General features: G+C 59.8%; 3 protein-coding genes across 8 annotated transcripts in view; all 3 read left to right on the top strand.

Annotated features, from left to right (window-relative positions):
- Positions 1 to 934: 934 nt before the first annotated feature.
- PRDM12 (PR/SET domain 12) lies at positions 935 to 8720 on the top strand. Its single transcript, XM_064171190.1, has 5 exons — positions 935 to 1224; positions 2076 to 2266; positions 3117 to 3272; positions 6929 to 7040; positions 8148 to 8720. Exons 1-5 carry the CDS (start codon positions 936 to 938, stop codon positions 8528 to 8530), a joined length of 1131 nt encoding a protein of 376 aa, XP_064027260.1. The 5' UTR covers position 935; the 3' UTR covers positions 8531 to 8720.
- Positions 8721 to 11598: 2878 nt separating this feature from the next.
- EXOSC2 (exosome component 2) lies at positions 11599 to 22308 on the top strand. Of its 6 annotated transcripts, none has more exons than XM_064171136.1 (10): positions 11626 to 11795; positions 11875 to 11976; positions 12057 to 12102; positions 12292 to 12381; positions 13173 to 13238; positions 13395 to 13463; positions 14160 to 14336; positions 14495 to 14623; positions 21063 to 21167; positions 21791 to 22308. In XM_064171136.1, the coding sequence occupies exons 1-10, from the start codon at positions 11671 to 11673 to the stop codon at positions 21986 to 21988; spliced, it is 1107 nt and encodes a 368-aa protein (XP_064027206.1). In that variant the 5' UTR covers positions 11626 to 11670; the 3' UTR covers positions 21989 to 22308. The 6 variants fall into 6 exon arrangements, with proteins under 6 accessions (XP_064027207.1, XP_064027209.1, XP_064027206.1 ...); XM_064171140.1 differs by having other exon boundaries at positions 21613 to 21932; XM_064171138.1 differs by having other exon boundaries at positions 21577 to 21932.
- Positions 22309 to 23807: 1499 nt separating this feature from the next.
- Positions 23808 to 25460, top strand: part of ABL1 (ABL proto-oncogene 1, non-receptor tyrosine kinase) — a 79177-nt gene continuing 77524 nt past the window's right edge. The window contains exon 1 of the mRNA XM_064170846.1: positions 23808 to 24876. Within this exon, the coding sequence (XP_064026916.1) occupies positions 24741 to 24876 (136 nt within the window). The 5' untranslated portion in view covers positions 23808 to 24740. The remainder of the gene's footprint in view (positions 24877 to 25460) is intronic.

Genomic DNA, 25460 nt, shown 5'->3' with positions numbered 1-25460 from the left:
GGAGGGCGCGGCAGGGGTGGGTGGCCTTGGCACCACGTCTGTTCCGTGGAATATTTCTGGCTGCGGAGCCAGGGGCGCGAAGATCCCAGGGATGCTGCAGCGTTCCCCGGGGTGAGGATCTGGCCCTGCGGCGACGCAGCAGAACACGAGTGTCGTTGCGGGGAGGTAAGGGAGGACCCTTTCACTCGTGAGTACAATTCCTGGCCTTTTCCTCCTCGCCCAAGAAAACTCAACGAGGATCCGATGTTGGGGGCCAGCTGGTCGAGCCTGGCCTTGGGCGCAACCAGAGACCTGTCCGGGGGACTCGTAGACCCTCCCTGGGGTGTGGTGGGGCAGCTCCGGCTCCTCCTGGTGCCTCCGGTACTGACGCTCGGGACCAGGGGTGCGGGAGGACAGTGGGGAGTCGCGGCGGCTCGGCACCTTCGGGCCCGTTCCCCCGGGGCCTCGGGGACCAAACGCCGCCGTGCACCGGGGCCTGGAGGCGTCGGGGCCACCGAATTCGTTATAAAGCTCAGTGGCCCCGAAGCTCGGCAGTTAAAAACCCAAAACGAGTGCGGGGAGCGAGGGCTGTGCGGGACCGTGCCCGAGGGTGCGGTCTGTCCGTGGGCACCGGCGGGGGCACTTCTGCCGATTTCCTTGGGTTTTCTCTGCCCTGGCCGGCGGCAGGTGCCCGCCTTTGGCTCGGCCCGGGCCGGGGGTGCGGGGGGCTGAGGCGGTGTGTGCGTGTAGGTGCGTGTGTGTGCACATGTGCATGTATATGTGCGTATGTGCTCGCCCTGTCACTCCCTCCCTCCAACCACCCCACCCCCGGGGAGGGGAGGGAAGGAGGGGAAGGGGAGGGGGTTGGGGGGGCTCCGACGGCTCGCCTGGCTCAGGCAGCCTCAGTCTCTCCGCCAACGTCAGGGAAGGTCATTAATAACCAATTAGGAGGGTCAATGAAGCTCATATATAGCCGGGTGGGAGCCGCCGAGCCTCACGGAGCCCGGCCCGCCCGCCGCCGCCTCGCCCCCATGATGGGCTCGGTGCTCCCGGCCGAAGCCCTGGTGCTGAAGCCCGGGCTGAAGCCGCAGGGGCTGTCGCTGGCCGAGGTGATCACCTCCGACATCCTCCACAGCTTCCTCTACGGCCGCTGGAGAAACGTCCTGGGCGAGCAGCTCTTCGAGGAGAAGAGCAGCCCCAAGACCGCCTTCACGGCAGAGGTTCTGGCTCAGTCCTTCTCCGGAGGTGAGTGGCAGAACCGGACACCCCCAGACTCTCCCCAACCCCTGGACCCCCACATCAAGCCCGAGGCCGGGCCCCCCGTGCCCGGTGCGGGCTGCGGCCGCCGGTGCCCCGCTCTCCCCAGGCGTGTAATAGCAGTTGACTGGGGAAGAAGGGGCTTTAAATTCATTTGGTTAACTTGGGCTTGACCTGAGAAAGTTCCCACTTAAACCGCGGGCCGGGGAGGGGGCCGGGGGGGGCTGGGGTCGCCCCGCATTCACACAATATCTTTTCTCTCGGGCCGGCACTGCCGGGGCGTCCCGGCTCCCTTTTCCCCCTCTCGGATTTCTGTTCCTCTCTTAATTTACCATGAAGGCTAATTCCATTTCCATTCACGATATGTCAACCATCTCATCTCCCCATTTTGTAAGAGGAATTCCTGGGCCCTTTTAAACAAGCCCTCGGCCCATTCAGGCACAATGTAGCGCTACAGCATTCCTAAAGGACTAATGAATTTAGAATTAGCAATTTCTTTCTAGTTGAGTTTAATGAATGCAGATCACTTTAACAGCATGACAAATTGCTGGATGGGCCGAAATAGACACCATTTAACCTCCTTTCTCAGCCCCGCTCCCTCGCCCAGCCCGGGCTGCTTTTCCCAGGTACCTGCTCAATGCCCCCGGGGGGGACCTTGTACCGCTTTGTAGGAGCTCGGTTGGGCGTTTAAAAGGCTCAGTCCCGGGATCTGGGGAGGGGTCCCCCCGCTGCTCTCTCCCTCCTGCCCGGGCGCCCCTGTCCTTCCCTCGGGGAGCGGTGTGTGGTGGGGGGGTGGAAGGCTGCGAGCGCCTCTTTGCGAGCCCTGTGCCCACCCGCAGAAGTGCAGAAGTTGTCCAGCCTGGTGCTGCCGTCGGAGGTGATCATCGCGCAGAGCTCTATCCCCGGGGAAGGGCTCGGCATCTTCTCCAAGACCTGGATCAAGGCTGGCACCGAGATGGGACCCTTCACGGGCAGGGTCATCTCGCCGGAGCATGTGGACCTGTGCAAGAACAACAACCTCATGTGGGAGGTAACGGCGCCCCCACCCTCCCCGTACCCCCAGTCCCGGCCGGCTAGGGCAGAGGGCTCTGTCCTGTGCGTTTGTGCCCGCGGGCGCCCTCGCCGTGCCTCAGTTTCCCCATTCACGCTTCTTCCGGGGCAGATGGGGCGAGGAGACCCTTGAGGTCAGCCCCCGGGGTGCAGCCAGCTCTCGGAGCAGCCCCCGGAAGCTGCTGCCTGTGTCCCATGAGGCAGGATCACTCCTGCCCTGCACGGGGTGATGAAACCTGCCCCTTTGTCCCAGCTCCCGTGCGGCTAACCCCAAGTGGAGCTGTGTGAATTGGGGTGGGGTCAAGCTGCCGGGACCCCCCTCAGTTAATGCTCAACTGGCAGAGGGGCTGTTCCTCGACGTTTTGTGTCACTGAGTCACAGACTCGCACTTTGGAGTTGTTACCATAATTCTGTGCCTAACAGAAGTTTGCTTCCCGTCCCCTGCCAAGCAGCTTCCCCCAGGGCCAGCTCAGGTGGGCACCCTCCCTCTCCCCCCAGGGATGTCTCCTCTCCGAGGCCAGCTTCAGGAAGGCTGAAGAGTCCCTTTGAGGCTCTGCTGAGGAGAGAACTGAGGCAGGGAGCTGCCGGGTGGGCGTGAGCCAGCTGTGCCCACCCAGTGAAAGCAGAGCACCCTCCTGTGTGCCCGCTGCAGACACATGGCCCAGGACCATGCGCACAAAGGGTTTGGGCAGCTCCCAGTTGCCGGCAGAGTCTGAGGTCTGAAGCTATCCTGGCTTTGAGCTTGCCTCCAACCAGGACTTTATCCCAGAGGCAGAGGGTTGGTCCATTTTGGGCAGCATCTCTACCAGCTGCTCTCTCTCCCCTGCCAGGTCTTCAACGAGGATGGCACGGTGAGGTACTTCATCGATGCCAGCCAGGAGGACCACCGCAGCTGGATGACCTACATCAAGTGTGCACGGAACGAGCAGGAGCAGAACCTGGAGGTGGTGCAGATCGGGAACAGCATCTTCTACAAGGCCATCGAGGTGAGCAGGGCCGGGAGGCAGCCAGGCAGCAGCAGGAGTGGAGCAGGGCACTGGGACCCCCAACCCCACAGACCCTCCCTTGTTCTTTGGGCTGCTGCTGGGGTGGCATAGTCCTGCCAGGTAGGCACCGTGGGAAGGGTCACCAAACAGGCTTCAGGGAGCAGCAAAGGGCTCTTCTCTGCCCTGTTTTGGTGGGCTCGTGGGGGGATGTCTGCTGGGCAGAGGGAGAGCAAAGGCTGCCTCGACTTGGTCTGGGGTGCAAAGCACGAGGAGAGCTGCAGCCCTGGCCCGGGGGGCTGTGGGCAGGAGCAGGACTTTGGTGCTCTGAAAAAGAGGGTTTTTTTTTGATGCAGAATTTACTTCTCTGTAGCAGAAGAAATTTGGGGGTGGTCTGTGAAGCCAAGGTGCTGGACAGGCTGTACCTGACTGACAGAGGGTCGTAAGTGGCTCTGGCTGTGGAAGGATCACGAGCAGAGGGCCTTGGCTATAGCAGGCAGGCAAGGACCTGCCGAGCGGGCAGGGAGCGGTGCTGGTGCAGCTGTGCCTCAGGCTGTCCACAGCAGGGCTATGAGGAAGGGACTCATCCTGACCAGATCATCTGTTTGCTTCAGTGTGAAACACTGGAGGTGCTGGGTCCCGGGCATGTCCCTGGGCACAGCGCTAGGGAGGACCAATGGGGGCCAGCCCCGCCCGTGTAGGGTGTCCTCACCACCCCACGCTGTTGCAGGTGGAGGAAGGTGGCAGCTTTGGGACCAAGCCCAGTGCAGGTGCATTGACTTGGATTCATATGAGGAGACATTTCCCATCCCACGCCACCCCGTCGGGGTTGCTGGCTTGCAGAGGAGCAGATGCTGGAATGTTCCATGGCACAGGACCAGGGCCCAATCCTGCATCCAGCCAGCATCAGAGCTGGGCGTGGGACTGCCGCAGTGGGATGGGAAAGGCGAGTGGGTGGGTAAGGAGAGGACAGCTCTGCTCTGCTGCTGTGGGAGAGTCCTGGCTGCCTCTCGGGGCTCTGCTGCCTTTCCCCGTGCAACACTGCAAGAGCCCTGAGCACTTCTGTGCTGCTCTCCCCACCCCGGACCCCCCCCACCCCCGTCGGCTTCAGCTGTACCCGGTTTGGAGACCTGCTGTGCCCGGGAGCAGCTGTGCCTGCGGTGACAGCAGCTTAATTGCTTTTTATTACTGCTCTTAGATTATGCAAAGAAGTAAAATCCTTCCAGGTAGCTGTGGTGTAATTAGGGGTAGAGGAGTGCTCCTCACTGGTGTGTGCAGGGCTGCTGGGGCAGGGGGGGTGATGATGGGGAGATGTGGAGTTCTCCTGCAGTCATGGTCGAGCCACAGGCTCGCTCCCAGGGCTGCAGCAGTGAGTGCCAGGGCAGGATGTGTTTAATTCCCTCTGCACAAGCAACAAGGCTGAAATGCTGAGAGTGCCGAAGAGGTGACAGTGGGGATGAAGGCTGCCTGCTGTGACACTGTCCTGTGCTCCCTGGGCGTGGTGGGCACCTGGTTGTGCCTCTGCTCCTGCCGCCACCTCATTGGTGTTGATGCCTCCGTGCCAGGAGGAGCAGAAGTGGCTTTCTGTGAGAGTGAGAGGACAGGGAGAGACTCTGCGTATGGGGGCCCAGAGTCTAAACCCTTTGTCTGGCTCGGCATGCCCGGGGTTTGTGCACCCAGCCAGAAGGAGAAGCAGGAGAGGATTTTTCTTGTGTGGTTGTCTCTGCTCCTTACTGCCAAGTGCAGAGGCACAGCCACGCAACTGCAGCATCTCGGAGCTGAACGAGCTCCCCCCTGGCTGTGCACCACTCCTGCCCTGCCACCTCCCCCACCCCAGATCCTGGATGGGGAGCTCAGCATCAGCCAAGGGCAGCTGGAACAGCTCAGGGTAGGGCAGGACAAGGCCAGCAGCCTGAACTGTGCCCTCCCTCAGCAATGCACCATTCTGCATGGGCATCATCACCCTCTGTCCCCTACAAGCTCTGAGGGAGTCTCCCACCTCCTGCCTCCCTTCCAGAACTCTCTGCACTGTGCCTGCTGCACCCCCTCTGCGGTGGGTACCACGAGCAGCACTCACCTCTGCCACACCACTGCTCCAGTGGTGCCTCCTAGGGCACTTTTCTCACCTGCCCAGCACACAACCCCACTCGTGTGGTGCCTTTTTTGGCTGTTTGCCTTTAATACTGTCATGTGTTTTGCCTGTTGCTGCCCTCACTCACTGGTTTTGCTTTTCCCATCCTCTTCCTCAGCAACCCCAAGCTGTCACTGCTGGAAAACCAAGTGAGGGCAGCAAGTTTTGGCCTTTGAGCTGAAGAGCCCCAGGGATTTGGAGGGGAAATGGAGATTGTTTTGGGGTGCAGGCAGATGAGTGCTCATCCACTGCTGGCAGAGGTGCTCCAGCAGAAGGTGGCACCCACCTAGGCAGTGGGGTGCAGCCCGCTGGAGCTGTTCTGCTCTCTCTGCTCATGTTCAGAGCAGCTCCTCCGGAGAGAAAACAACATCTGGAAGCAGCACCAACTTGGGATGCAAAATGCTGTTGGCTTCCCCTGCCTCCCAAACTCCCACTCTGCTGCCTCAGTGAGGTCTTTATGCAGAGGGATCCTCCAAAACATGGAAGTCCAAATTCCCCCTGTTTTGGGGGGCTTCAAATGAGGAACGTTGCCAGTGCCCACCTGCCCCAAGCTGTGATCTGTGCTTCGTTTCCATGGGCTGCTCCAGCTGTGCAAAGCCACCCTCTGGAGCAAGAGGTTGACATCCTTGCTGCTCAATTAGATTCGTAACTCCAGGGGCCAGAAAGGACAAAATCTGAGCATTTTATTGCCAAGTGCTGCAGTGATTGGTGTGAGCTGAACTGCTCAGAGCCTCCACCCTGCCAGCCACGGCGGCTGTGCCCAGGCAGGCTCCGGTGGCGTTTGCTCGGCAGTGCAGGAAGAGGATGGGCACAAGGGGAGGAGAAATGTCATCACTTCGGGAAACAGGAGCACGGGAGTCCTCCTTGGGCTGCTGCAGGCACCGTGGCTTTGGCGTGGGAGGCAGGCAGCATCTTGCACCCATGCCATGCTCTCTGAGAGCAGCGGCCGAGCTTTGCCAGCTCTGGGCTCACCAACACTTTGCTGGAGCCTCTGCCCTTCCTCCTGCTCAAATGGCCCTCAGAGGGGTGGGGAGAGAGGTGCTGCCTGGAGCAGGAGGGTGCTGATGGACTTTGTCCAGAGCTGGGATGCTCTGCAGGGGCTCTGTCACGGCTCCCTGTGTTTGTCTGTCACCTGTGCCACGCTGCAAGGTTCTGAGCCCAGAAGTGGTTCATTTCTCTGTGTCCCACCATATCCCTGTCCCTCTGAGCTGCAGAGACCTCTGGGGAGCTCAGCTCCATCGCTCTGCTCTGCAGCCTGTAGCACTGTGGCCCAGCCTGGGGGAGAACTCAGTGCAGGTTTGTGCTGGTGGTGCATGGTGCTGAGCCATGCCAGCACCTCCAGTGCTGCAGCCTGGGCTCTGCTGTGCCTGCCCAAGGGACGCTGGGGACTGTTGGCAGGTGTCAGATGGCAGCAGGGTCTGACAGGAGTTGGGATATGGCCAGGGGAGGGCTGAAGTGATCCAGTGAGGGTGCACAGGATGCTGCTCATCACCTCTCCCAACACCTGCATCTGCATCTCTCTTTCTAGATGATTCCTCCGGACCAAGAGCTGCTGGTCTGGTATGGGAACTCCCACAACACCTTCCTGGGTATCCCTGGTGTGCCAGGGCTGGAAGAGGAGCAGAAGAAGAACAAACATGGTAGGTTACATGGGAAACAGCCATGGGTGCAGCATCCCTGCCCATTCTCCTGTCCCCAGCCCTGAGGCTGTGAGGTGGGCATGGGGCAGGCACGTGCCAGGGGATGTTCCAGATGCCCCAACAAATACAGAACTATGAGACAGATCTCTATGGCATGATCAGGTCCTCAGTAATTTGGGAGGTGGCCTCCATGCCAGTTTGCCCATGATTGTTGCTGGTGTGGTGCCCAGCAGCTGCTGCCTGGCCTGGGAGGGCAGGGAGGAGCAGGGCAGGGGTGTGGATGGGGGAAGGCAGCTGTGATGCACTGGGAGCTGTGGGGAGCTCTGCATTTGGCAGCTCTCTCCTCAGATCACCTTTGTAGGAGGTTTGTCTCTTCCTGGGCTTCTGCCCTCTGCCTGTCTTGGCAGCTCCCCGAGGTTCTCCTCCGTGGGCAGGCAGCAGAACTCTCTGGCACTTTGGGGAGATGCAGTGTTCAGAGCCAGGCCCCATCTGCTCTCCAGGCCCACTCCCCAGTCTGAGAGAGCCAGGATGGAGCCCAGCAGAGCAGGAGGAGCTGGGGTCGGTGCAAGGGCAGGCAGCTGCTGCTGCAGAGCCCAGGGCTGCGGGCTGAGGGTTCCTGTGCTCATCCCTTCCAGCTCTGCTGGCAGCCCAGCAAAGGGAGAAGTGCTTTTTGTGCCCACCTACAGGGCAGACGGGGTCTCGAGTGTTGTGCCTCACTTAAGAGAGCTCCCTCCAGGCTCTGTCCCTATGCCAAAGCCCTCGGTGCCAGCCGGAGCCCCTGCTCTGCCCAGGCTGGGATCCTCTGCCCATGAGCATCCTCTGTGGGTGAGGAGCCAGCGAGGGGCACAGGGTGGTTACTCAGGGCAGTCAGTGCCCCTGGGGGGGTGGTGGTGGGTGTCAGGCAGAGGGCGAGCTGCCGTGCTGAGGGCAGCACCCAGTGCCCCTCGCTGTACCCGGGGAGGTTGTGGAGTCTCCTCCGGAGACCTTCCCAACGCACCTGGACGCGTTCCTGTGGCGCCGCCCTGGGGCCTCCTGCTTCGGCGGCGGCAGGGGAAGGCTGGGCTCGATCTCCAGGGGTCCTTTCCAACCCCTTACCGTTATTCCCAGAGGACTTTCACGGGGTGGAGACCGGGGCCAGCACGACCGGGCGGATGCGCTGCGTCATCTGCCACCGCGGCTTCAACTCCCGCAGCAACCTGCGCTCGCACATGCGGATCCACACCCTGGACAAGCCCTTCGTGTGCCGCTTCTGCAACCGCCGCTTCAGCCAGTCCTCCACGCTGCGCAACCACGTCCGCCTGCACACGGGCGAGCGCCCCTACAAGTGCCAGGTTTGCCAAAGTGCCTACTCGCAGCTGGCAGGGCTGCGGGCACACCAGAAGAGCGCCCGGCACCGGCCCCCCAACGCCTCCCTGCAGGCTCACTCGCCCGCCCTGCCCGTGCCCCATCCTGCTTCTCTCGCCCACCACATCCCCACCATGGTGCTGTGAAGCCCTGGCACGGCACGGACAGCGAGGACTGGCACTGGGACCTGCGATGAAGTGGGAGTGTTGGCCCCCGGCGGAGCTGGCAGGGCCGGTCGGTGTGTGGCAGAGGGGGTGCTGGTTTGCTTCGGGAGCGCCGCCGCTTGCTTGGGGTGTGGAGGCTGTTTGGGAAGTGAGGGGACCCCCACACACCCCCTCCCCAGGTCTGCAAGCTGCTGGTGCAGCCCTGGTGTGCGGGGTCGGTGCAGGGTGGGCTGCGGGTCCCTGGGGTTGCCGCGGGGAGAGGGGCGAAGGGACAGGGTGGGACCTCCTGTGTGGGTTTGCTGAGGCGGACTCCAAGCCTGGAGGAGTCACATGTGCGGCTACAGACAATTGGATCAGGGATAAGAAGGCTCTGACCCCTCCTCGTCTGCTCCAGCGAGTGTCTATCGCAGGCGTGTGCCCTGCTGAGAGGCTGGCACAGCCCTGCTGCAGCCACTCCCTTCATGCCAGGGACAGCTTTGGCTTCCCAAGGGACACATTTCCCACTTTAGGAGCCTGACTTAGCAAATGGTCAAATTTTCACCCCCAACCCCCCCTGCCTGCCCTCCTCCAGCCCGAGCTGCGCGTTGGGGTTCACCGGGCACACCCCCGCAACGCTTGGTGGGCAGAGGGGCCAGCCCCGGGCTGTGCGTGGGGGGCACCCCCAGCACGATGTGCCAGCTGGAAATGCCCTTCCACGGGCAGGTTTTGCGGGGGGCCCTGCGCTCTGCCAGGCTGCGCCGGCAGCATCGCTCCCCAGCGGCGCTCCCGCGGCCGGCAGGGACCATCCCGGCTGCTGCCGCCGCCCGCTGGGGACACAGAACCTCCGTCCCTGCGCCAGCTCTGTGCCCAGGGACAAGCTTAAGCGCCCTCTGGAGTCCTGCCGCAGGCGGGAGGAGGGCTGTGTATCATAGAGCTTAGGGGAAGCACACACAAAAGGTGCTCTAACATTAACTGTAAGTCCAAGGTGTATAAAATCCTCACAAACGGTGTTTGACTTTGGGGGAGAGGGGGGGGGAAAGGGGGAGAAAAGGAAAACAAAGTAAAAAGAGCAACCAACTGTCACTTTAACCTTGTAAATATTTATGTAAACATTATTCACAGAGGTTTGATATTATATATTATTGGATTGTATATGGGGGCGGTGTAAATACATTTGTACCTCTCTTGGATGCTAAATAATAAAAGAGATGGCTTGGAACGTTTATGATTTAGAAGAGGCAGAGTGTGGAGAGCTTCATTCCTCTGCCTGCTGGAGGGGCTGGGGTGAGGTGGAGAAGCAGAGTGCCAGGGGCTGGAAGGGACCTCCGAAGCTCAGCCAGTCCAAGCCCCCTGCCAGAGCAGCATCTCCTAGAGCAGATCACACAGGAACACACCCAGGTGGGGTTTGAGTATCTCCAGAGAGGGAGACTCCACAGCTCCCCTGGGCAGCCTGTGCCAGGCTCTGGCACCCTCACAGGGAAAAAGTTCCTCCTCATGTTTAAATGACCTTCCTCTGCCTCAGCTTCCCCCAGTGCCCCTTGGTCTGGCACTGGCATCACCTAGCAGAGCCTGGCTCCAGCCTCCTGGCACTCACCTGCACACATTGATAACCACTGCTGAGGTCACCTCTCAGTCTCCTCCTCTCCAAGCTCCCAGCCCCAGCTCCCTCAGGCTCTGCTCCTAGCAGAGCTGCTCCATTCCCTTCAGCATCTCTGTGGCTCTGTGCTGGACTCTCTCCAGCAGTTCTATGTCCCTCTTGAACTGGAGGCCCCAGAACTGGACACAGTGCTCCAGATGTGGCCTCAGCAGGGCAGAGCAGAGAGAACCTCTGTTGACCTACTCACCACAGCCCTCCTGGTCCCCAGAGCACATTGCTGGCTCATGGTACCCTCCCACCCACCAGGACCCCCAGACCCTTTTCCCCTTTGCTGCCTTCCAGCAGCTCAGCCCCCAGCCTATGCTGCTCCCTGGGGTTGTTCTTTCCCAGGTGCCAGACTCTCCCCTTGCCCTTGTGGAATTTCATTCCATCTCTCCCTGCCCACCCCTGCAGCCTGCCCCAGCCTGGCTGAATGGCAGCACAGCCTCTGCTGTGGCAGCCACTGCACCCAGCTTGGTGTCATCAGCAAACTCACTGCCAGTGCCCTCTGTGCCCTCAGCCAGGTCATTGATGAACATATTGAACAGAGCTGGTGCCAGCACTGACCCCGGTGGGACCTCACTAGTCACAGGCCTAGGGAGGTGCAGCATCAGTTGTTGGCCCAAAGAGTGCAGGTGGGGAGAGGAAGGATCAGCTTTGGGGGTGGAAGAAGCACTGGTGCAGGGTGGGTGCAGGGGGGGTGGTGGTTGTTTGCTCTCCCCTGTCTCCGTGGGTGCAGCCTCTCTCCGAGCCAACAGCTGCTGGCATCCTCTGACAGCTTCATGAGCTAGTGGGCAGCTGTGGTGGGCTACAGGTGTGCATCTCACTTGAAAGTCAAACGCTGGGTCCCAGGGAGGCCTGGAGTCCATCCCTGGCTTCTTCTGCTCCTTGGGAATTCCTCAGCCGCTCAGAGAACCTGCTTGGATGAAATGAATCAAACAACCATGAACGACACCACCGAGCAGCAGGGCTGGGGGCTAGGTTGGCCTGCAGGGTCTCGGAGGTCTCTCCCAGCCTGGCCGATGCCATGGTTCCCCCCCTCGGGGGGTTAAAGAGTCACCCTCGGAGGGCAGGGCAGCGACCTGTCGGCGCGCACCGGTACCCGGGGGTGCCGCTTCCCCCCGGGGCAAGCACAGCGCCACCTGCAGCGCTGCCCTTCGGCAGGGGGCGAACCCCAAAGCGGGGTGCAGGGATCCCGGCAGCCCCAGGCTGGGCCCACGGCGGGGTCTGGTGCTCCCGCGGTGCGGCCGCGCAGCCTCCCACGGTCCGGGGGTCGCTTCTGCTGCTCTGCCCCAAGCCTGCCCGAGGGGGGCGCAGCCGCGCTGCCCTCACTAAACATGGCCGCCCGCCACGTCACTGCCAGGAACCAAAATGGCTGCCCTGCCGCTTCGCCGCTGCCCTGACTCAGCATGGCGGCGCCGCCTCGGGCGCGCCCTCGCCAGCAGTTAAGATGGCGGGCGGAAGGCGCCGCGGATGGCGTCACTGCTGCGCGCCGCCCGCGCTCGGCATGGCGGCGGTCAGCATGCGGCTGCCGGTGGCCCGCAAAGCGGCGGGGCCGAGCGCCCCCCGCGGCGGCGAGAAGCACCTGGTGGCTCCGGGGGACACGATCACCACGGACACGGGCTACATGAGGTGAGCGCAGCGGCGGAAGGCAGGCGGCGCGGTGCGGCCGGCCTCGGGTTGTGCTCAGGCGGCCGCTCGCTCCGCGCAGGGGCCACGGCACCTACGTGGAGGAGGAGAAGCTGATCGCCTCGGTGGCCGGCGCGGTGGAGCGGGTGAACAAGCTGGTGTGCGTCAAGGCGCTGAAGACCAGGTGAGCGCGGCCGCCTCCGCGCAGCGAGCGTGCAGCCCGCGGCGGGTGAGCCTGACGGCTCCCGTCTCTGTCCCGGGCAGGTACAACGGCGAGGTCGGCGACATCGTGGTGGGGAGGATCACGGAGGTAACGCTCGGTTTGTCCCGGTGCGCCGCGGGTGGCTGCTGAGCGGAGCCGTCCTGCTGCCTCCCTGCCTCCCTCAGCCCGGGCTGAGGCTGCCGGCGGCCGGGCTCGGGCGGCTGCGGGCCCGCGCCTCTGCCCAGGGCTCCCCTCCAGCTTCGCGCTGTGCCTCAGCAGGGTATTTTTCGCCTCCAGGTTCAGCAGAAGCGATGGAAAGTGGAAACAAATTCCAGGCTCGATTCAGTCCTGTTGCTGTCGTCCATGAATTTGCCTGGTGGGGAACTGGTGAGTGCAGACCACGCCGAGCAGTACCGCAGCCCTCTGCGGTTTCCGTGGCAGAAGATGAGGCAGTGGGAAGCTGGGAAGCTCCAGAGCCCTTCCCACCATTAGCAGGAGGGTAGTGGTGGAGTTTGTGGGTGGGCCTGTGGCCCTCCGATGTCCTCACCTGACAGCACCACTGGGGCATGGACACGTTGGTGACCTGAAGGTGAGCTGGCAGTGTGGTCCCCTCCAGCCCAAACCATTCTGTGAGTCCTCAGCGTCATCACAGCATGGGTTAGGTGCAAGGGATTGTAAAGATCATCCAGTTGCAACCCCCTCTCATGTGTTGGACACTTCCTACTAGAGCAGCTTGCTCAAGGCCCCATCCAACCTGGCCTTAGACATTTCCAGGCTTGGAGCCTCCACAGCTTCTCTGGACAGCCTGTTCCAGTGCCTCATTACCCTCACAGGGAACAATTTATTCCTAATCTCTCACCTAAATCCAGGTTCTTCCACTCTGAAGCCATCACCCCTTGCCCTGCCACTCCATGCCTTTGTAACAGGTCCCTTTCCAGCTTTCCTGTAGCCCCTCTCAGATCCTGGGAGGCTGCTCTGAGGTCTCCCTGGAGCCTTCTCCAGGCTGAACAGCCCCAGCTCTCTCAGCCTCTCCTCGTGGCTGAGCTGCTCCCTTCTGTGCTTCTGCTTTGGTGGCCTTTGTGTTGTGCCTGGCATCTCAGGGTGCCCTGCAGTGGAGGCACTGCTGATGTTTTCTCCCACTGGGCTGCACCTAACTTCTCCTGCCTTGTGCATTTCAGAGAAGGAGGTCAGCAGAAGATGAGCTTGCAATGAGAGACTACCTGCAGGAAGGGGACCTCATCAGTGTATCCTTCCAGTGCTTGCACTCCAGAGAGCAAAGGGGCCTGGGCAGGAGAGGCAGACCTTGGCCCTGCTGGCTGGCAGCGCTGTCTGTGAGCAGCCAGCCAGGTGCTGGCACTGGGCAGCGTTAGGGACGTTGTTTCCTTAAGTGGCACTGCCAGGCAGAGGTGCAGTCTGTGTTCTCTGATGGGGCTGTCTCGCTGCACACCCGCAGCCTCAAGTACGGCAAGGTGAGTTGGGCACAGCACTTCATCTCGGCCTGGTTCTGCTCCCCTCCAGTGCTGAAAGGCTCTCTGGGGGGAGTTTGAGGACAAAGGCTGTGGAGTGGAGCAGGGTGTGCAGGGGAGGAGAACCATGAAGTTTCCCCAGAGCAGAGGGAGCTGCCCTGTGGGAAAAAAATCTTCTGGGTGAAACTTCTATCACTGCCCTTCTGCAGGCCACTGCCCCTGCGACTGCTTCCTGCCTTCAGGGCTCTGGCTTAGGCTTTGCACAGCTGGTTCTGGGCATGGAAAGAAGGCAAGGGGCTGCTGTTTGAGATTACCAGAGCAAGGGTACTAGCACTGAGAAGATGAAAGCCAAGAGTGCTGCCTGCCCAAAGGCTGAAGGAGAGGGACTGAATGAAGAGGAGAAGTGTTCTGCTGAACTGGGCCTCTCTCCCTGCTCCTTTTTCTGCAGGGCTGGGTGGTGTGTGGTGGTTATTAACAGCTGTGCTAAGCACTTGAGTGCTTCTCATCTTCAGAGCCTGTGCAGGCATTAGCTAATCCTGCCAGCACTCCCAGAGGCAGCAGGGTTTGCAGTCATGTGTCACTGGGAAAGGTGTGACAAGTGCCTGGCTCCTAGGGCAGGAGTGGGGAGCGTGGCAGCGCCTCGCTGCCATCCCTGGGGGCTCCTGTCTCTCCTGCTGAGTCTCGTGGTGTGCCCTGCAGCTTGGCCAAGGTGTGCTCGTCCAGGTCTCGCCCTCCCTTGTGAAACGCCAGAAGACTCACTTCCACGACCTGCCCTGTGGGGCATCTGTCATCCTTGGCAACAATGGCTTCATCTGGATCTACCCAACCCCAGAGCAGAAGGATGAAGAGGCTGGGGGCTTCACCACCAACCTGGAGGTGAGGGCTGAGGGAAGGTGAACCTCCTCCTGCCAATGGTGTCTCGGTAGTTCACGTGGTCAGAGGCACGGGAATAATCTGGGTTCATGGCAAAGCTTTTTCCTGATGGATCAGTGTTCTCCCTGTGCTTTCATCCCTTCTCCTCTGCCCTTCCTCAGCCAGTTCCCTTGTCTGACCGGGAGGTGATCTCGCGGCTGCGAAACTGCGTCGTGGCTCTGGTCACTGAGAAGCTGATGCTGTTTGACACCAGCATCCTGTACTGCTATGAAGCATCCCTCCCCCATCAGGTACAGAACCAGTGCTGTTCCTGGGTCCCATGCTGTGGGGAGGGGGTGGAAGGGCCACACCTGTGGCTGCTGCAGTTGCTCAGCCAGGTGGTAGGGCTGCTGCTTGGCTTTCCAGCGTGTCCTGCCGGAGGTGACAACGTGAGCCCTTCCCCTCCTGTGTAACAAGTAGCCTTGCACGTTGTCTGGGGTAGTTTGAAGGGTTTTGCCTCTGGAAAAGCCTGCAGAGAAATAATTCCCAGATTTGGGATTGTGTGAGGGAACAGTGCACTTCAAGAGCAAAGGGAAAAGCAAGTGTCAGGCACTGCAGGGAGACCAGCCCCTGCGTGTGTGCATGTCCTGCGCTGCTGGGGGGCTCCCTCAGTTTGACCTTTGGCACAAGCTGTAAGCTTCTCTCTGTGACTTTGCCAGCTCAGTCACTGCCAGCTCTCTTCTCAGGAATGAGATCTGAGTTGTCTTCTGCTTTCATCCACAGTGGCAGTGAGTGAAAGATCCCAGTAGGTCCCAGCCTGCATGGCTAAAAGGAACAGTTCTGTTTAAGTCCTCTCTCCCCTTCCCAGACACTGGAGTGTGTCCCTCAGGAGAGCTGAGTTCTCAGTAGCATCTCCTTTGAGTCCTTGCAGTCTCTGTATCAGTTGCTGACTGGCAAAGCTGGCTTTGCCTTGGACCCTCTGCCCTCATCTTCTTGATTGACCACAAGCCTCTAAGCTCCCTTGCTACTTGCTGGGGTGTGCCAAGGACCTTCTCCCCACAGGGTGCAAAACTGCAGGTTGCATTTTGGTGCCAGTGCTACTTCTCTTTCCACTCCAGATCAAGGACATTCTCAAACCAGAGGTGATGGAGGAGATTGTTCTGGAAACCCGTCAGAGGCTGCTGGATCTGGAGGGATAGGGCACATGGCCAGCAGCAGTCATCTGAAGTCCCAGCATGGCAGCTTTGAACTCTCAGTCTTACCTTTTTCCTCCTCTGCAGTGTTCTGGTCCCTAACATTCATTGCACTCTTCAGAAGCCACCAAAGTTCCCCTTTTTAACTCCTAGGATACCTCCAGAGCCCTTGCAGGACAGCAGCACTCAACAGCCTTTCGGTGCAGCAGCCTGGCAAATTCATCCCTGCCCTTTATGAAGGTGCAGGTTCAACTGGCACACATCTCATAGCACTTGTGGTTGTGTCTTGGTGCCCCTGAACTTGGTGCAGAATGCTGGAGGGCAGGGGATGTGTTTTGTGATGTTTCTCTGGGCCCAGAGGCTTTCTCAGTGGTTTGGGTTGTCCTTTCCTGCAGTACAGCTCTGCCAGGAAGGCCTCTGGGTGTTTTTCTCCTTCAGACTGCAGGTGCCAGGTACAAGGCTTTAGAGGACAGAGGTGTCCACACTCTTGTTAACCACGTTTTGGGTCTGTTTGTGGCCTCAGTGCCTCAAGGGTGTGAGGTTGGATGTGGCCTGGTGTGGCTGTCTCCAGCAGCCGTGGGCAAGCTGCTTGTGTCCTGATGGTCCCTTTTTATGCCTGGTGTGAGGAGCTCCTCCTCTGAGGAGGCCCAGGGCTGTCTTCTGTTACAGACTTTACCTGAAAATAAATGTTTTGAACAGATCAGTCAGCAGTGTGCTCCATTAGCTTGCCTTTCTGTAGGGTGAGCTGGGCCTGGCTTGAGAGCTGTGGCTGGCTCAGGATTCCTGGTGCCAGGGCTCTCAGGGTGGTTGCAGTGTTCCTTATCTCCTCTGCAGCTGTTGCTCCTCATCCCAGTCGAGCAGGACTTGACCTTCCTCTGTCAGCAGACTCCTGCAGGAGTGAGTTCCATAGCAGCTGTGCTGGGAGGATGACAGAGAGCCCAGCATGAGGCTGGTGAAGATCCTGAGGCTCGGGGTGGGGCTGCCGAGGCAGAGGCTGGCAGTGCTGTGCCAGTGTGCAGAATGGCTCTGGCGCTACCCTTGGAGCATCCTCTTAGCCCTGCTGCAGCTCCCATGCTTCTCTTTCTTGTATCTGTGTTCTCCTGCAGCTGCTTGCACCATGCTGCTGTAACTCTTCACAAGGGTGACAAAGCAAAATGTCCCCAGACCTAATTCTTACCTTGCAACTCCTCCAGCTTGCCCCGGGCCGAAGGGAAAGTTCTTGGCTCCACCTCTGGCAGGGAGCTGGAGCTAAAATCCCTTCCCTGCTCCTCGGCCAGCTCTGCCTGCACAGTCAGCGCTAGGTGGCAGCTCCTGATCGTGGCTCTGGTGGTTTCCTCGCCCAGCAGCTCTGCCTCATTGTCCTGCCAGACAGCAGCTGGGTGGCTGCCACTGGTGCTGCTGCCTAAATACTGGAGCATTATGGAGCTCAGGGGCCGAGGACAAGCAAGGACATGGCTAATCCCTTCTGCCGTGACACGACTCAAAGTTCTGCCTCTCAGACTGTAGTCAGCTTGCTGGGCATGCTTGATCATAGACCCACAGAACGGATTGACTTGGAAGGGACCTTAAAGCTCAGCCAGTTCCAACCCCATGCCATAGGCAGGGACACCTCCCACCAGCCCAGGCTGCTCAAGGCCTCATCCAGCCTGGCCTTGAACAGCCTCCCTGTCCTCCACAGCATCCCTAGGCAACCTGTGCCAGTGTCTCACCAGTCTCAATGTGAAGAATTTCTTCCTCATCCCTAGTCTAAATCTGCCTTTTTCAAGCTTCAATCCATTGCTCCTCCTCCTCCTATCACTCCTTGCCTTTGTCAAAAGTCTCTCCCCAGCTCTCCTGTAGTCCCCTTCAGGTACTGGAAGGCTGCTCTGAGGTCTCCCTGGAGCCTTCTCTTCTCCAGGCTGAAATATTGGTGGAATGCAAGACCCAGGAGCTGTCACTTTTGAGTTGGATGAGGATTGCCCAGTAAGTGCTGCAGCAATCACATCCTCAGCTTGGGAAATCAGACCTGAGGCTTGATGGTGACACTTTGAGGTCTGTGCCCAGGGCTGGTAGCAGCATTTTCCATATCTGCATGGACAGAGAGAGTGCAGAAAGCCTAAAAGCAGCCTCTGCATCTTTTAATTAGAAAAGCAGCTCCTTTTCCTTCCCACCCAGCTGCTGTGCTGTGGCAGCTTCTCACCGTGTGGGGATTTCTGCTGGCAGGCTGCTGGGTGTAAGCAGGTTGGGGATACAGAAGCAAAGAGCTGATGTATCTGCTCTGCCTGTGTTATAAGGTGGTTTTCAAGGCTGAAGGAGAGGTCTGTATTTAAATTTTAACAACTGTGTGTCAGTCAAAGGGCAAAGAGCCTCATTTTCACTGCCACCCAGAAAGACCTGGCACCTGGAAATGGTTCTGATGACATCAACAGGTTTCTGCTGCCAGGCAAGCAGCAACAGAACAAGGGGACACAGTCTCAAGATGTGCCAGGGCAGGTCTAGGCTGGATGTTAGGAGGGAGTTGTTGGCAGAGAGAGTGATTGGCATTGGAATGGGCTGCCCAGGGAGGTGGTGGAGTCTTTGTGGCTGGAGGTGTTGAAGCCAAGCCTGGCTGGGGCACTTAGTGCCATGGTCTGGGTGATTGGGCAGGGCTGGGTGCTAGGTTGGCCTGGAGGAGCTTGGAGCTCTCTTCCAGCCTGCTTGATTCTGTGATTCAATGCAAAATGCTTCTCTGTCCTCCAGCAACAGGTCAGGAAGGGGCTGAGGGGTTAGGAGCCTCTTGGTAATGCTCTTGGTAATGGGATGGAAAGAGGCTGAGGAAGCTTTCTCTGGAGGTGGTTAATTTAGAGCTGGTTCATGCTCACGGGTCCCACGCATGAGCTGTCAGAGCTGCAAGGTGAGACAGTGGCAGGGTCTTGTAACACAGCTCTTGGGAAGAGGCTGCTGCTGTCTGCAGCAGGCTGTGTAGCTGCACACCTCGGCTCTTACTTTTTCCTCCTTTTTCTTCATTTTCCCCCTTTTCCTCCTCTTTTCTTCTTCTCTCCATAGCAGTCTTTAGCTGTGCTCTATTTCCAGGCTTCTCAAGATGGCCCTCTCCCCCCATTGGGAACCTTTTTGGGCTGTTTATGCTCCATGACTGAGTATCCAACCTAAAAACCTCCAATGAGCTCAGATCTGGACTGCTTCAGCTGTGAGCTTCCTGCTTGCTGCAGCACTCCTGACCCTTTGGCCCTGGGGCTGTGTCAAACAGGCTCACTTTGTGCCTCATCCAGTCCCTGGCACTTTCGGTTTTCGGCCCGAGGAGCAGAGCAGCAGCTGAAAGTTTTGGTGGTGGCTCAGTGCTGGGGTGAGGAACAGCCTGAGGTCCTGGAGCTTTGCTCCTGGCCACGAGGGGTCAATGCTGCCCTTTTCTCGTTCTGCTCCTAGTTTGCCAAGCCCAGACCTCGGTCCTGCAGCAGGGCTCCGGCAAGGGCAGTGCTGGCAGTTCCTGCAGCCCATCAAGCACAGCTTGGCCAGCCAGCAGCTGACAAGAGGTAGGAGAGACAAAGTCGAGAGGCAGAGCCTCCTGAGCCGTTTCCAAGGTGTCAGAAAGGTAGCAGCCAGCTGTGGGTTGGGCTGATCCCTGTGACTTTTCACTCTCTTGACAGACAGGGAGGGCCAGCAATGCTCATCGATCTGGAAAGCAACTGGATGTGCTGCTGGGGTCAGGGTTTCCATATGGAGAGGCTTCAACTATCACTGTTCAGTCATGCCCCACAATGTGGCAAATAACTTAGAATCCTAGAATCAAGCAGGCTGGAAGAGAGCTCCAAGCTCCTCCAGCCTAGCACCCAGCCCTGGCTGATCAACCAGACCATGGCACTAAGCTGGGACATCTACCACTTCTCTGGGCAATCTGGGCCAGTGCTTTACCACCCTCGGTGTAAAAAACCATTCTTCCCTCTCTCTAGTCTAAATCTCCCTGAGTTTAAACCATTCCCCCTTGGCCTGTCTCAACAGACCCTGCTAAAAAATCATAGAATGGTTTAGGCTGGAAGCCTCAAAGCTCAGCCAGTTCCAACCACCCCTGCCACAGACAGGGACACCTCCCACTAGAATAGGTCACTCAAGGCCTCATTCAGCCTGGTCCTGAACATGTCCAGGGAGGTCATGGAGCACAGAATCACCCAATGTGATCAAAGATGCACAACCTCCCTGGGCAACCTGTGCCAATGTCTCACCACCCTCACTGCAAAGGACCCTTTCCTAACATCCAGTTTCAATCTCCCCTCTGCCACTTCAGACCCATTCCTCCTCCTCCTCTCCTTCCTAGACTTTGTCAATAGTCCCTCCCCAGCCCTCCTGGAGCCCACTTTAGATCCTGGAAGGCCACTCCAAGGTCTCCTCCAAGCCTTCTCTTCTCCAGGCTGCAGAGCCCCAACTCTCTCAGCCTGTGCTCAGAGCAGAGCTGCTGCAGCCCTCTCAGCATCCTGGTGGCCTCTTTTGGGCTGGCTCCAACACTTCCATGTCCTGCTTGTGCTGGGGACTGCAGAGCTGCACCCAGGACTTGTCCCTACCTTTTTTGGGATATGTAAGGAAGGACTCTGGCAAAAGCAGTGTCCTCCTGAAACAATCTGTAGGACTTTGCTAGGCTGCTTCTCAGCAAGAAGGGTGAAAAGGGAGGCTCCTCTGGGGTGGGAACGACACAGCTGAAAGCAGGTAGGGACAAACACACCCCCTAATGGATGTTAATTTTTATATGGGGCACTGAAATGCTCAGGTAGGCATTAAACCAGCTCAGCCCAGCCTGGGTGTTTTTCTGGGGTCAGCAGTGTCTGCCAGCGTGGAGCCTGTTTGCAAACCCTCTGTAGCTCCTGCCCGTGCTGCTTACTCCAGGCTTACCACATGGCTCAGACCTGCTCGGGAGTGGAGCTCCTGACCGACTCCCCGGCTGGCAGGTGCCGCCTGCAGGAGGGAGAGGAGAGAATCGCTCATCTGGAGAGAGAATTTCCCTGTCGTCGGTGGCAGCCTTTGATTCACGGACTCCCAGGAAGCGTGGCAGCCCCTCCCTTTACTCCCAGTGACAAGCACTGGGATTTTCTGTTCGTGCTAATGGGTTATTAATCCAATTACTGCTGCTCGCTGCCTTCCCCTGCTCCTGCCCGCACGCTCCGCGCCCTGCGCTCCAGGCAGCTTATAAATAGAGAGCTCGGAGCAGGCTCGGGGAGATGCTGAACCCCACTGAGATTACAGGCAGGCTTGAAATGCTTCTCTCAGGTTCCTGAGGGTTGCTAATTGATATGCTGAGGGTTATTATTTGGTGAAGAGGTTGGAGCTCTAATAGATTGTTTGGGAGAGAGCATCACAGCGGCTTTTGAGTGGAACAGCCCACACAGGACCACAGGATGATGCCAGCTGGGAAGGGACCCCAAGGAGCAGCTGCTCCAGGCTGGTCCAATCCACTGGATTGAAGGTAAACAGGAAACGTCCTGAAATATTTTGTCTTTGGTGACACACATGGGCTGGGCCCCACGAAACAGGTTGTGGGGGGTTAAAAATGTATTCTGCATTCACACAGTCTTTGTCCTCTCTAACTCCTGAGCCCACAGGGCAGCCTCAGCCTGCCGGCGTGACACAGCCAGGTCACCAAACGAGCAGCAGGGCAGGAGACAGAAAGTACAACACCCTTCAGGAGGCAAGAGGGCAGGTACCTTGCTCTGCTGTTTGGGAATGAGCAGCTGGCCCTGCACAGCCCCGGACCCACTGCTCCGGGAGACACTTTGGGGCAGCTGCCGAGTGGGGGGAGAGCAGGCTGGGGGCTGCTGAGTGGGGGGAAGCTGGGGACTGCTGAGTGGAAGGAGATGAGGCTGGGGACTGCTGAGTGGGAGGAAGTTTGGGGTTGCTGGGTGGAAGGAGATGAAGCTGGGGGCTGCTGAGTGGAAGGAGGCTGGGGAATGGCAGGCAGGGAACCAGCTGCACTTTGCTGGTTACAATTGCAAGGCGCCAGAACTAATCATAGACTGGTTGGGTTGGGAGGGGTGCAAAGATGGTCCAGTTCCAACCCCTCCCACCAGCCTGAGGTTGCTGAAGGCCTCATCAAACCTGGCCTTGAACAGCCCCAGGGAGGTGACCTCCACAACCTCCCTGGGCAGCCTGTTCCAGTGCCTCCCCACCCAGCACCTGACCGTGGGAGCGGAGTGCCCTGCAGCAGCAGAGCATCTCGTGGTGCTGTGTGAAGTGCTGCTGCTGTTGGAAGATGAACAACAGGCATCTGCTGGGGACCTTGACTGTGGCACAGGAGCCAAGCAGTATGTTTGGATTTGCCACCAGGGAGGAGCCAGGACAAACAAGCTGCTCTGTGTCCAGATGGTTACCCTGAGCAGGAGGCTGCTGCACAGACTGTATTTGTGTGTTCTCTGGCTGTCTGAGGGGGACCAACCACAGACCTTTGACCAAAACACCCTGACCTCAAGCTGCTGTCTCAAGCCTCTTCTGTTCCCAAGCCAAAACTGCCTTTGGAGTCACTGACTGTGCTCTGCAGCCCAGGGCACCACAGTGCTGGCTGCAACGTCTGGATGTGAGGAGGAAGCTCTTCACCAGGAGAGTGGTGAGAGCCTGGAATGGGTTGCCCAGGAAAGTGGCTGTGGTCTCATCCCTGGAGGTGATTCAGGCCAGGCTGGCTGAGGCTGTGTGCAGCCTGCTCTAGGGTAGGGTGTCCCTGTCCATGGCAGGAGGGTTGGAACTGGCTGCTCCTTGTGGTCCCTTCCAACCCTGACTGATTCTGTGATTCATCTTCGTGTCAAATGCTGCATGGAAGTGGATCAATAAAATATTCACAGTAGCCTCCATTATCCTCTGTGGCTGGTTTGGGTACCAAGCTCTGGATGTGCTGTGACAGCACCAATGGGGACCTCAGGCCCCTTGTTCCAGCAGGGTGAGGGATCCCTGACTGTGGAGAATCACAGAATGGTTTAGGTTGGAAGGGACCTCAGAGCTCAGCCAGTTCCAACCCCCTGCCATAGGCAAGGGACACCTCCCATTAGCACAGGTTGCTCTGGGCCTCATCCAGCCTGGTCCTGAACACCTCCAGGGAGGTTGTGGAGCACAGAAGCACCCAACGTGATCTTTGATCACGTTGGGTGCTTCTGTGCTCCACAACCTCCCTGGGGAACCTGTGCCAGTGTCTCACCACCCTCAACCTGTGCCAGTGTCTCACCACCCTCAACCTGTGCCAGTGTCTCACCACCCTCACTCTCAAGAACCCTTTCCTAACATCCAGTTTCAATCTCCCCTCTGCCACTTCCAACCCATTCCTCCTCCTGCCATCACCAGACCCTGCCAACAGTCCCTCCCCAGCCTTCCTGTAGGTCCCCTTCAGACCCTGGAAGGCCACTCCAAGGTCTCCTCAAAGCCTTCTCTGACCCAGACTCTGCTTCCCTCTCCATCTTGACAAGAAACGAAGGGTCTGGACCTGGCCAGGGACCTCCAGACCCATGTGTGGAGGTGTCTCTAGGTGGCTTGAGGGCCAACGAGCTCTTGTTTCCAGATCAAGGGGGAAACAACCCGTGTGGCCCTTGCAAAGGGGTGAGGAGCTTGAGATGAGCTCCCTGGGCCCCTGGCTGGCACTTGCCAGTGATGTGGCACCATCAAACCTCTCTTCCCACCGGCCTTGAGCGACCTGTTCTAGTGGGAGGTGTCCCTGCTATGGCTGGGGGTTGGAACTGGCTGAGCTTTGAGGTCCCTCCCAACCTCAACCATGGTGTGAATTCCACCATCTCCCCTCGCCCCTCAGGGCCGCCCCTCAGTTCCCTTCCCTCTCCCTCTCCTGCTCTCTCCGCGCACCTCCCTTCCCCTCGGACCGCTCCATGGCGCCCTCACGGCTCGCCCTGCAGCACCTCCGAGCCCTCGCCCCCTGCTCGCTCCCTCGGTCCCCTCCTCATCTCCCCAGAGGCCTCGCCCCGGAGCCGCCGGCGGGTCTCGTCTCGCCGCCCGCTGCCGGCAGCAGCTGCCGTGATGGCGGCGGCGCGGGGCCGCGGGCGGCGCGGGCGGCGGCGGGGGCGGGGCCGGAAGGGGCTGTGCCGCCCTCCGCCGGCCGGGGCCGGGGCCGCGCCGCGCCGGGGGTTCCGGGCTCTGCCTCGCCGCCCGCAGCCGCCCCCCCGCTACTCTCGCTTCGCACCGCGGGTGCCCCCTGCGGCAGCCCCCCGGGGACCCTGCGGCCTTTCGTCCCCCAGCTCCTGCCAGGCCCGGCAGGGCTCTCCCGGGGCTGTGCGGCCGCCCGGCCCCGCCGCCTCAAGCCCGGCCCCCTCGGCGCGTCCTGCCGCGGCCGGGCCGGGCTCGGCCCCGCTGCCGCCGCTGCTCGCCCGGGCCTGCCCCGCGGGCATGCAGCCGCCCCGCTCACCTCCTCTTCACCTCTGCTGCTTGCCGTGCAGGAACCGACCTCCCGGGGCGCGGCCCGGGCCTCGCACCGCGACCCCGGCAGCGGGCTCCGTCTGAGGCGGGCGGCAGGACGGCCACCTGCCCCGGCCCGGCGGCTCCGGCGTTGTTGCTTCGACGCCAGCATGGCTCCCCCGGCCCGGCCCGCCCCGGCCGGCGTGCGGCAGAGGTAGCGCCGGTGCGGGCGGCCCAGGGCTTGCGATGGGAGCGGGCGAGGCTTGAGGCCGGAGCGCAGCAGCCCCCGGCCCCTTCCCTCGCCGCCAGCAGCGTGTGGAGCCCGCCAGAGCCAGAGCTTCGCCTGCGCAGCTGCCATGGTTCCGCCGTGCTTCGTCCCGCTGGACCGCAACCGCACTTGAAGCCAAATACGTGGCTCTGTGGCCTTCGCCAACTCAATGCTATGCAAAAGAAAAGGAGGAAAAAAAAGAAACCTCGACACGGGTTGCGGTGGGAATGGCTGTGTCCTGCCCGGGCTGAGCCCACGTCTGGTTTCTGCAGGTGAGAGGAACTGACTCTGCCTTACCCGGTGGAAGGCGACAGTGCGTGTGGCAGCCTGGAGCTGCGGTAGCGCTCGGTCGTTACTGGCCAGTTGGAACTTTCACTCGTTTAGTGTTTGGTGTTTTTGCCTCAAGTCACCCAAGGAGCCTTGTTGCCGTCGTCGGAAGTGCTGGAGGAACCTGAGCTTGTCTTAATTCTTCACCTCAAGTGGCTTTGTCTGGCAGCGAGTGCAGCCAACCTGCCCACCTGAAGGACCTTCTCCTCCAAAGCTCCTCCTCAGCCTGGAAGATCAGGGATCACAGGCTTCTTCCCAAAACTTCTCCTGCTAGGAAAGGCTGCCCAGAGATACTTTATGGGGCAGCAGCCTGGAAAAGTTCTTGGGGACCAAAGGAGGCCGAGTCTGCCTGCCCTGCACTTCATCAAGGGAGCAGGGAAGAAGGAGTCATCCAGGCATGGAGGCCCTCACTGCAACGTCTTCGTGGAGCATGGTAAGAGGTCTCTGCTGGTGTGTGCCATGGTGGAGCATGGTAGGAGGTCTCTGCTGGTGTGTGCCATGGTGAAACATGGTAAGAGGTCTCTGCTGGTGTGTGCCATGGTGGAGCATGGTAAGAGGTCTCTGCTGGTGTGTGCCATGGTGGAGCATGGTAAGAGGTCTCTGCTGGTGTGTGCCATGGTGGAGCATGGTAAGAGGTCTCTGCTGGTGTGTGCCATGGTGGAGCATGGTAGGAGGTCTCTGCTGGTGTGTGCCATGGTGGAGCATGGTAGGAGGTCTCTGCTGGTGTGTGCCATGGTGGAACATGGTAGGAGGTCTCTGCTGGTGTGTGCCATGGTGGAGCATGGTAGGAGGTCTCTGCTGGTGTGTGCCATGGTGGAGCATGGTAGGAGGTCTCTGCTGGTGTGTGCCATGGTGGAGCATGGTAGGAGGTCTCTGCTGGTGTGTGCCATGGTGGAGCATGGTAGGAGGTCTCTGCTGGTGTGTGCCATGGTGGAGCATGGTAGGAGGTCTCTGCTGGTGTGTGCCATGGTGGAGCATGGTAAGAGGTCTCTGCTGGTGTGTACCATGGTGGAACAT

The sequence above is a fragment of the Pogoniulus pusillus genome, chromosome 35, assembly GCF_015220805.1.
Source record: "Pogoniulus pusillus isolate bPogPus1 chromosome 35, bPogPus1.pri, whole genome shotgun sequence".
Lineage (NCBI taxonomy): Eukaryota > Metazoa > Chordata > Aves > Piciformes > Lybiidae > Pogoniulus > Pogoniulus pusillus.
This window is presented reverse-complemented; position numbering and strand designations above follow the sequence as displayed.

Coding starts and splice junctions, on each gene's coding strand:
- PRDM12 (XM_064171190.1), top strand. CDS start 936: ATGAAGCTCATATATAGCCGGGTGGGAGCCGCCGAGCCTCACGGAGCC. Junction 1,225..2,075: donor GGCTCAGTCCTTCTCCGGAG/GTGAGTGGCAGA, acceptor GCCCACCCGCAG/AAGTGCAGAAGTTGTCCAGC. Junction 7,041..8,147: donor GCAGAAGAAGAACAAACATG/GTAGGTTACATG, acceptor CGTTATTCCCAG/AGGACTTTCACGGGGTGGAG.
- EXOSC2 (XM_064171136.1), top strand. CDS start 11,671: ATGGCGGCGGTCAGCATGCGGCTGCCGGTGGCCCGCAAAGCGGCGGGG. Junction 11,796..11,874: donor ACGGACACGGGCTACATGAG/GTGAGCGCAGCG, acceptor CGCTCCGCGCAG/GGGCCACGGCACCTACGTGG. Junction 12,103..12,291: donor TGGTGGGGAGGATCACGGAG/GTAACGCTCGGT, acceptor TTTCGCCTCCAG/GTTCAGCAGAAGCGATGGAA.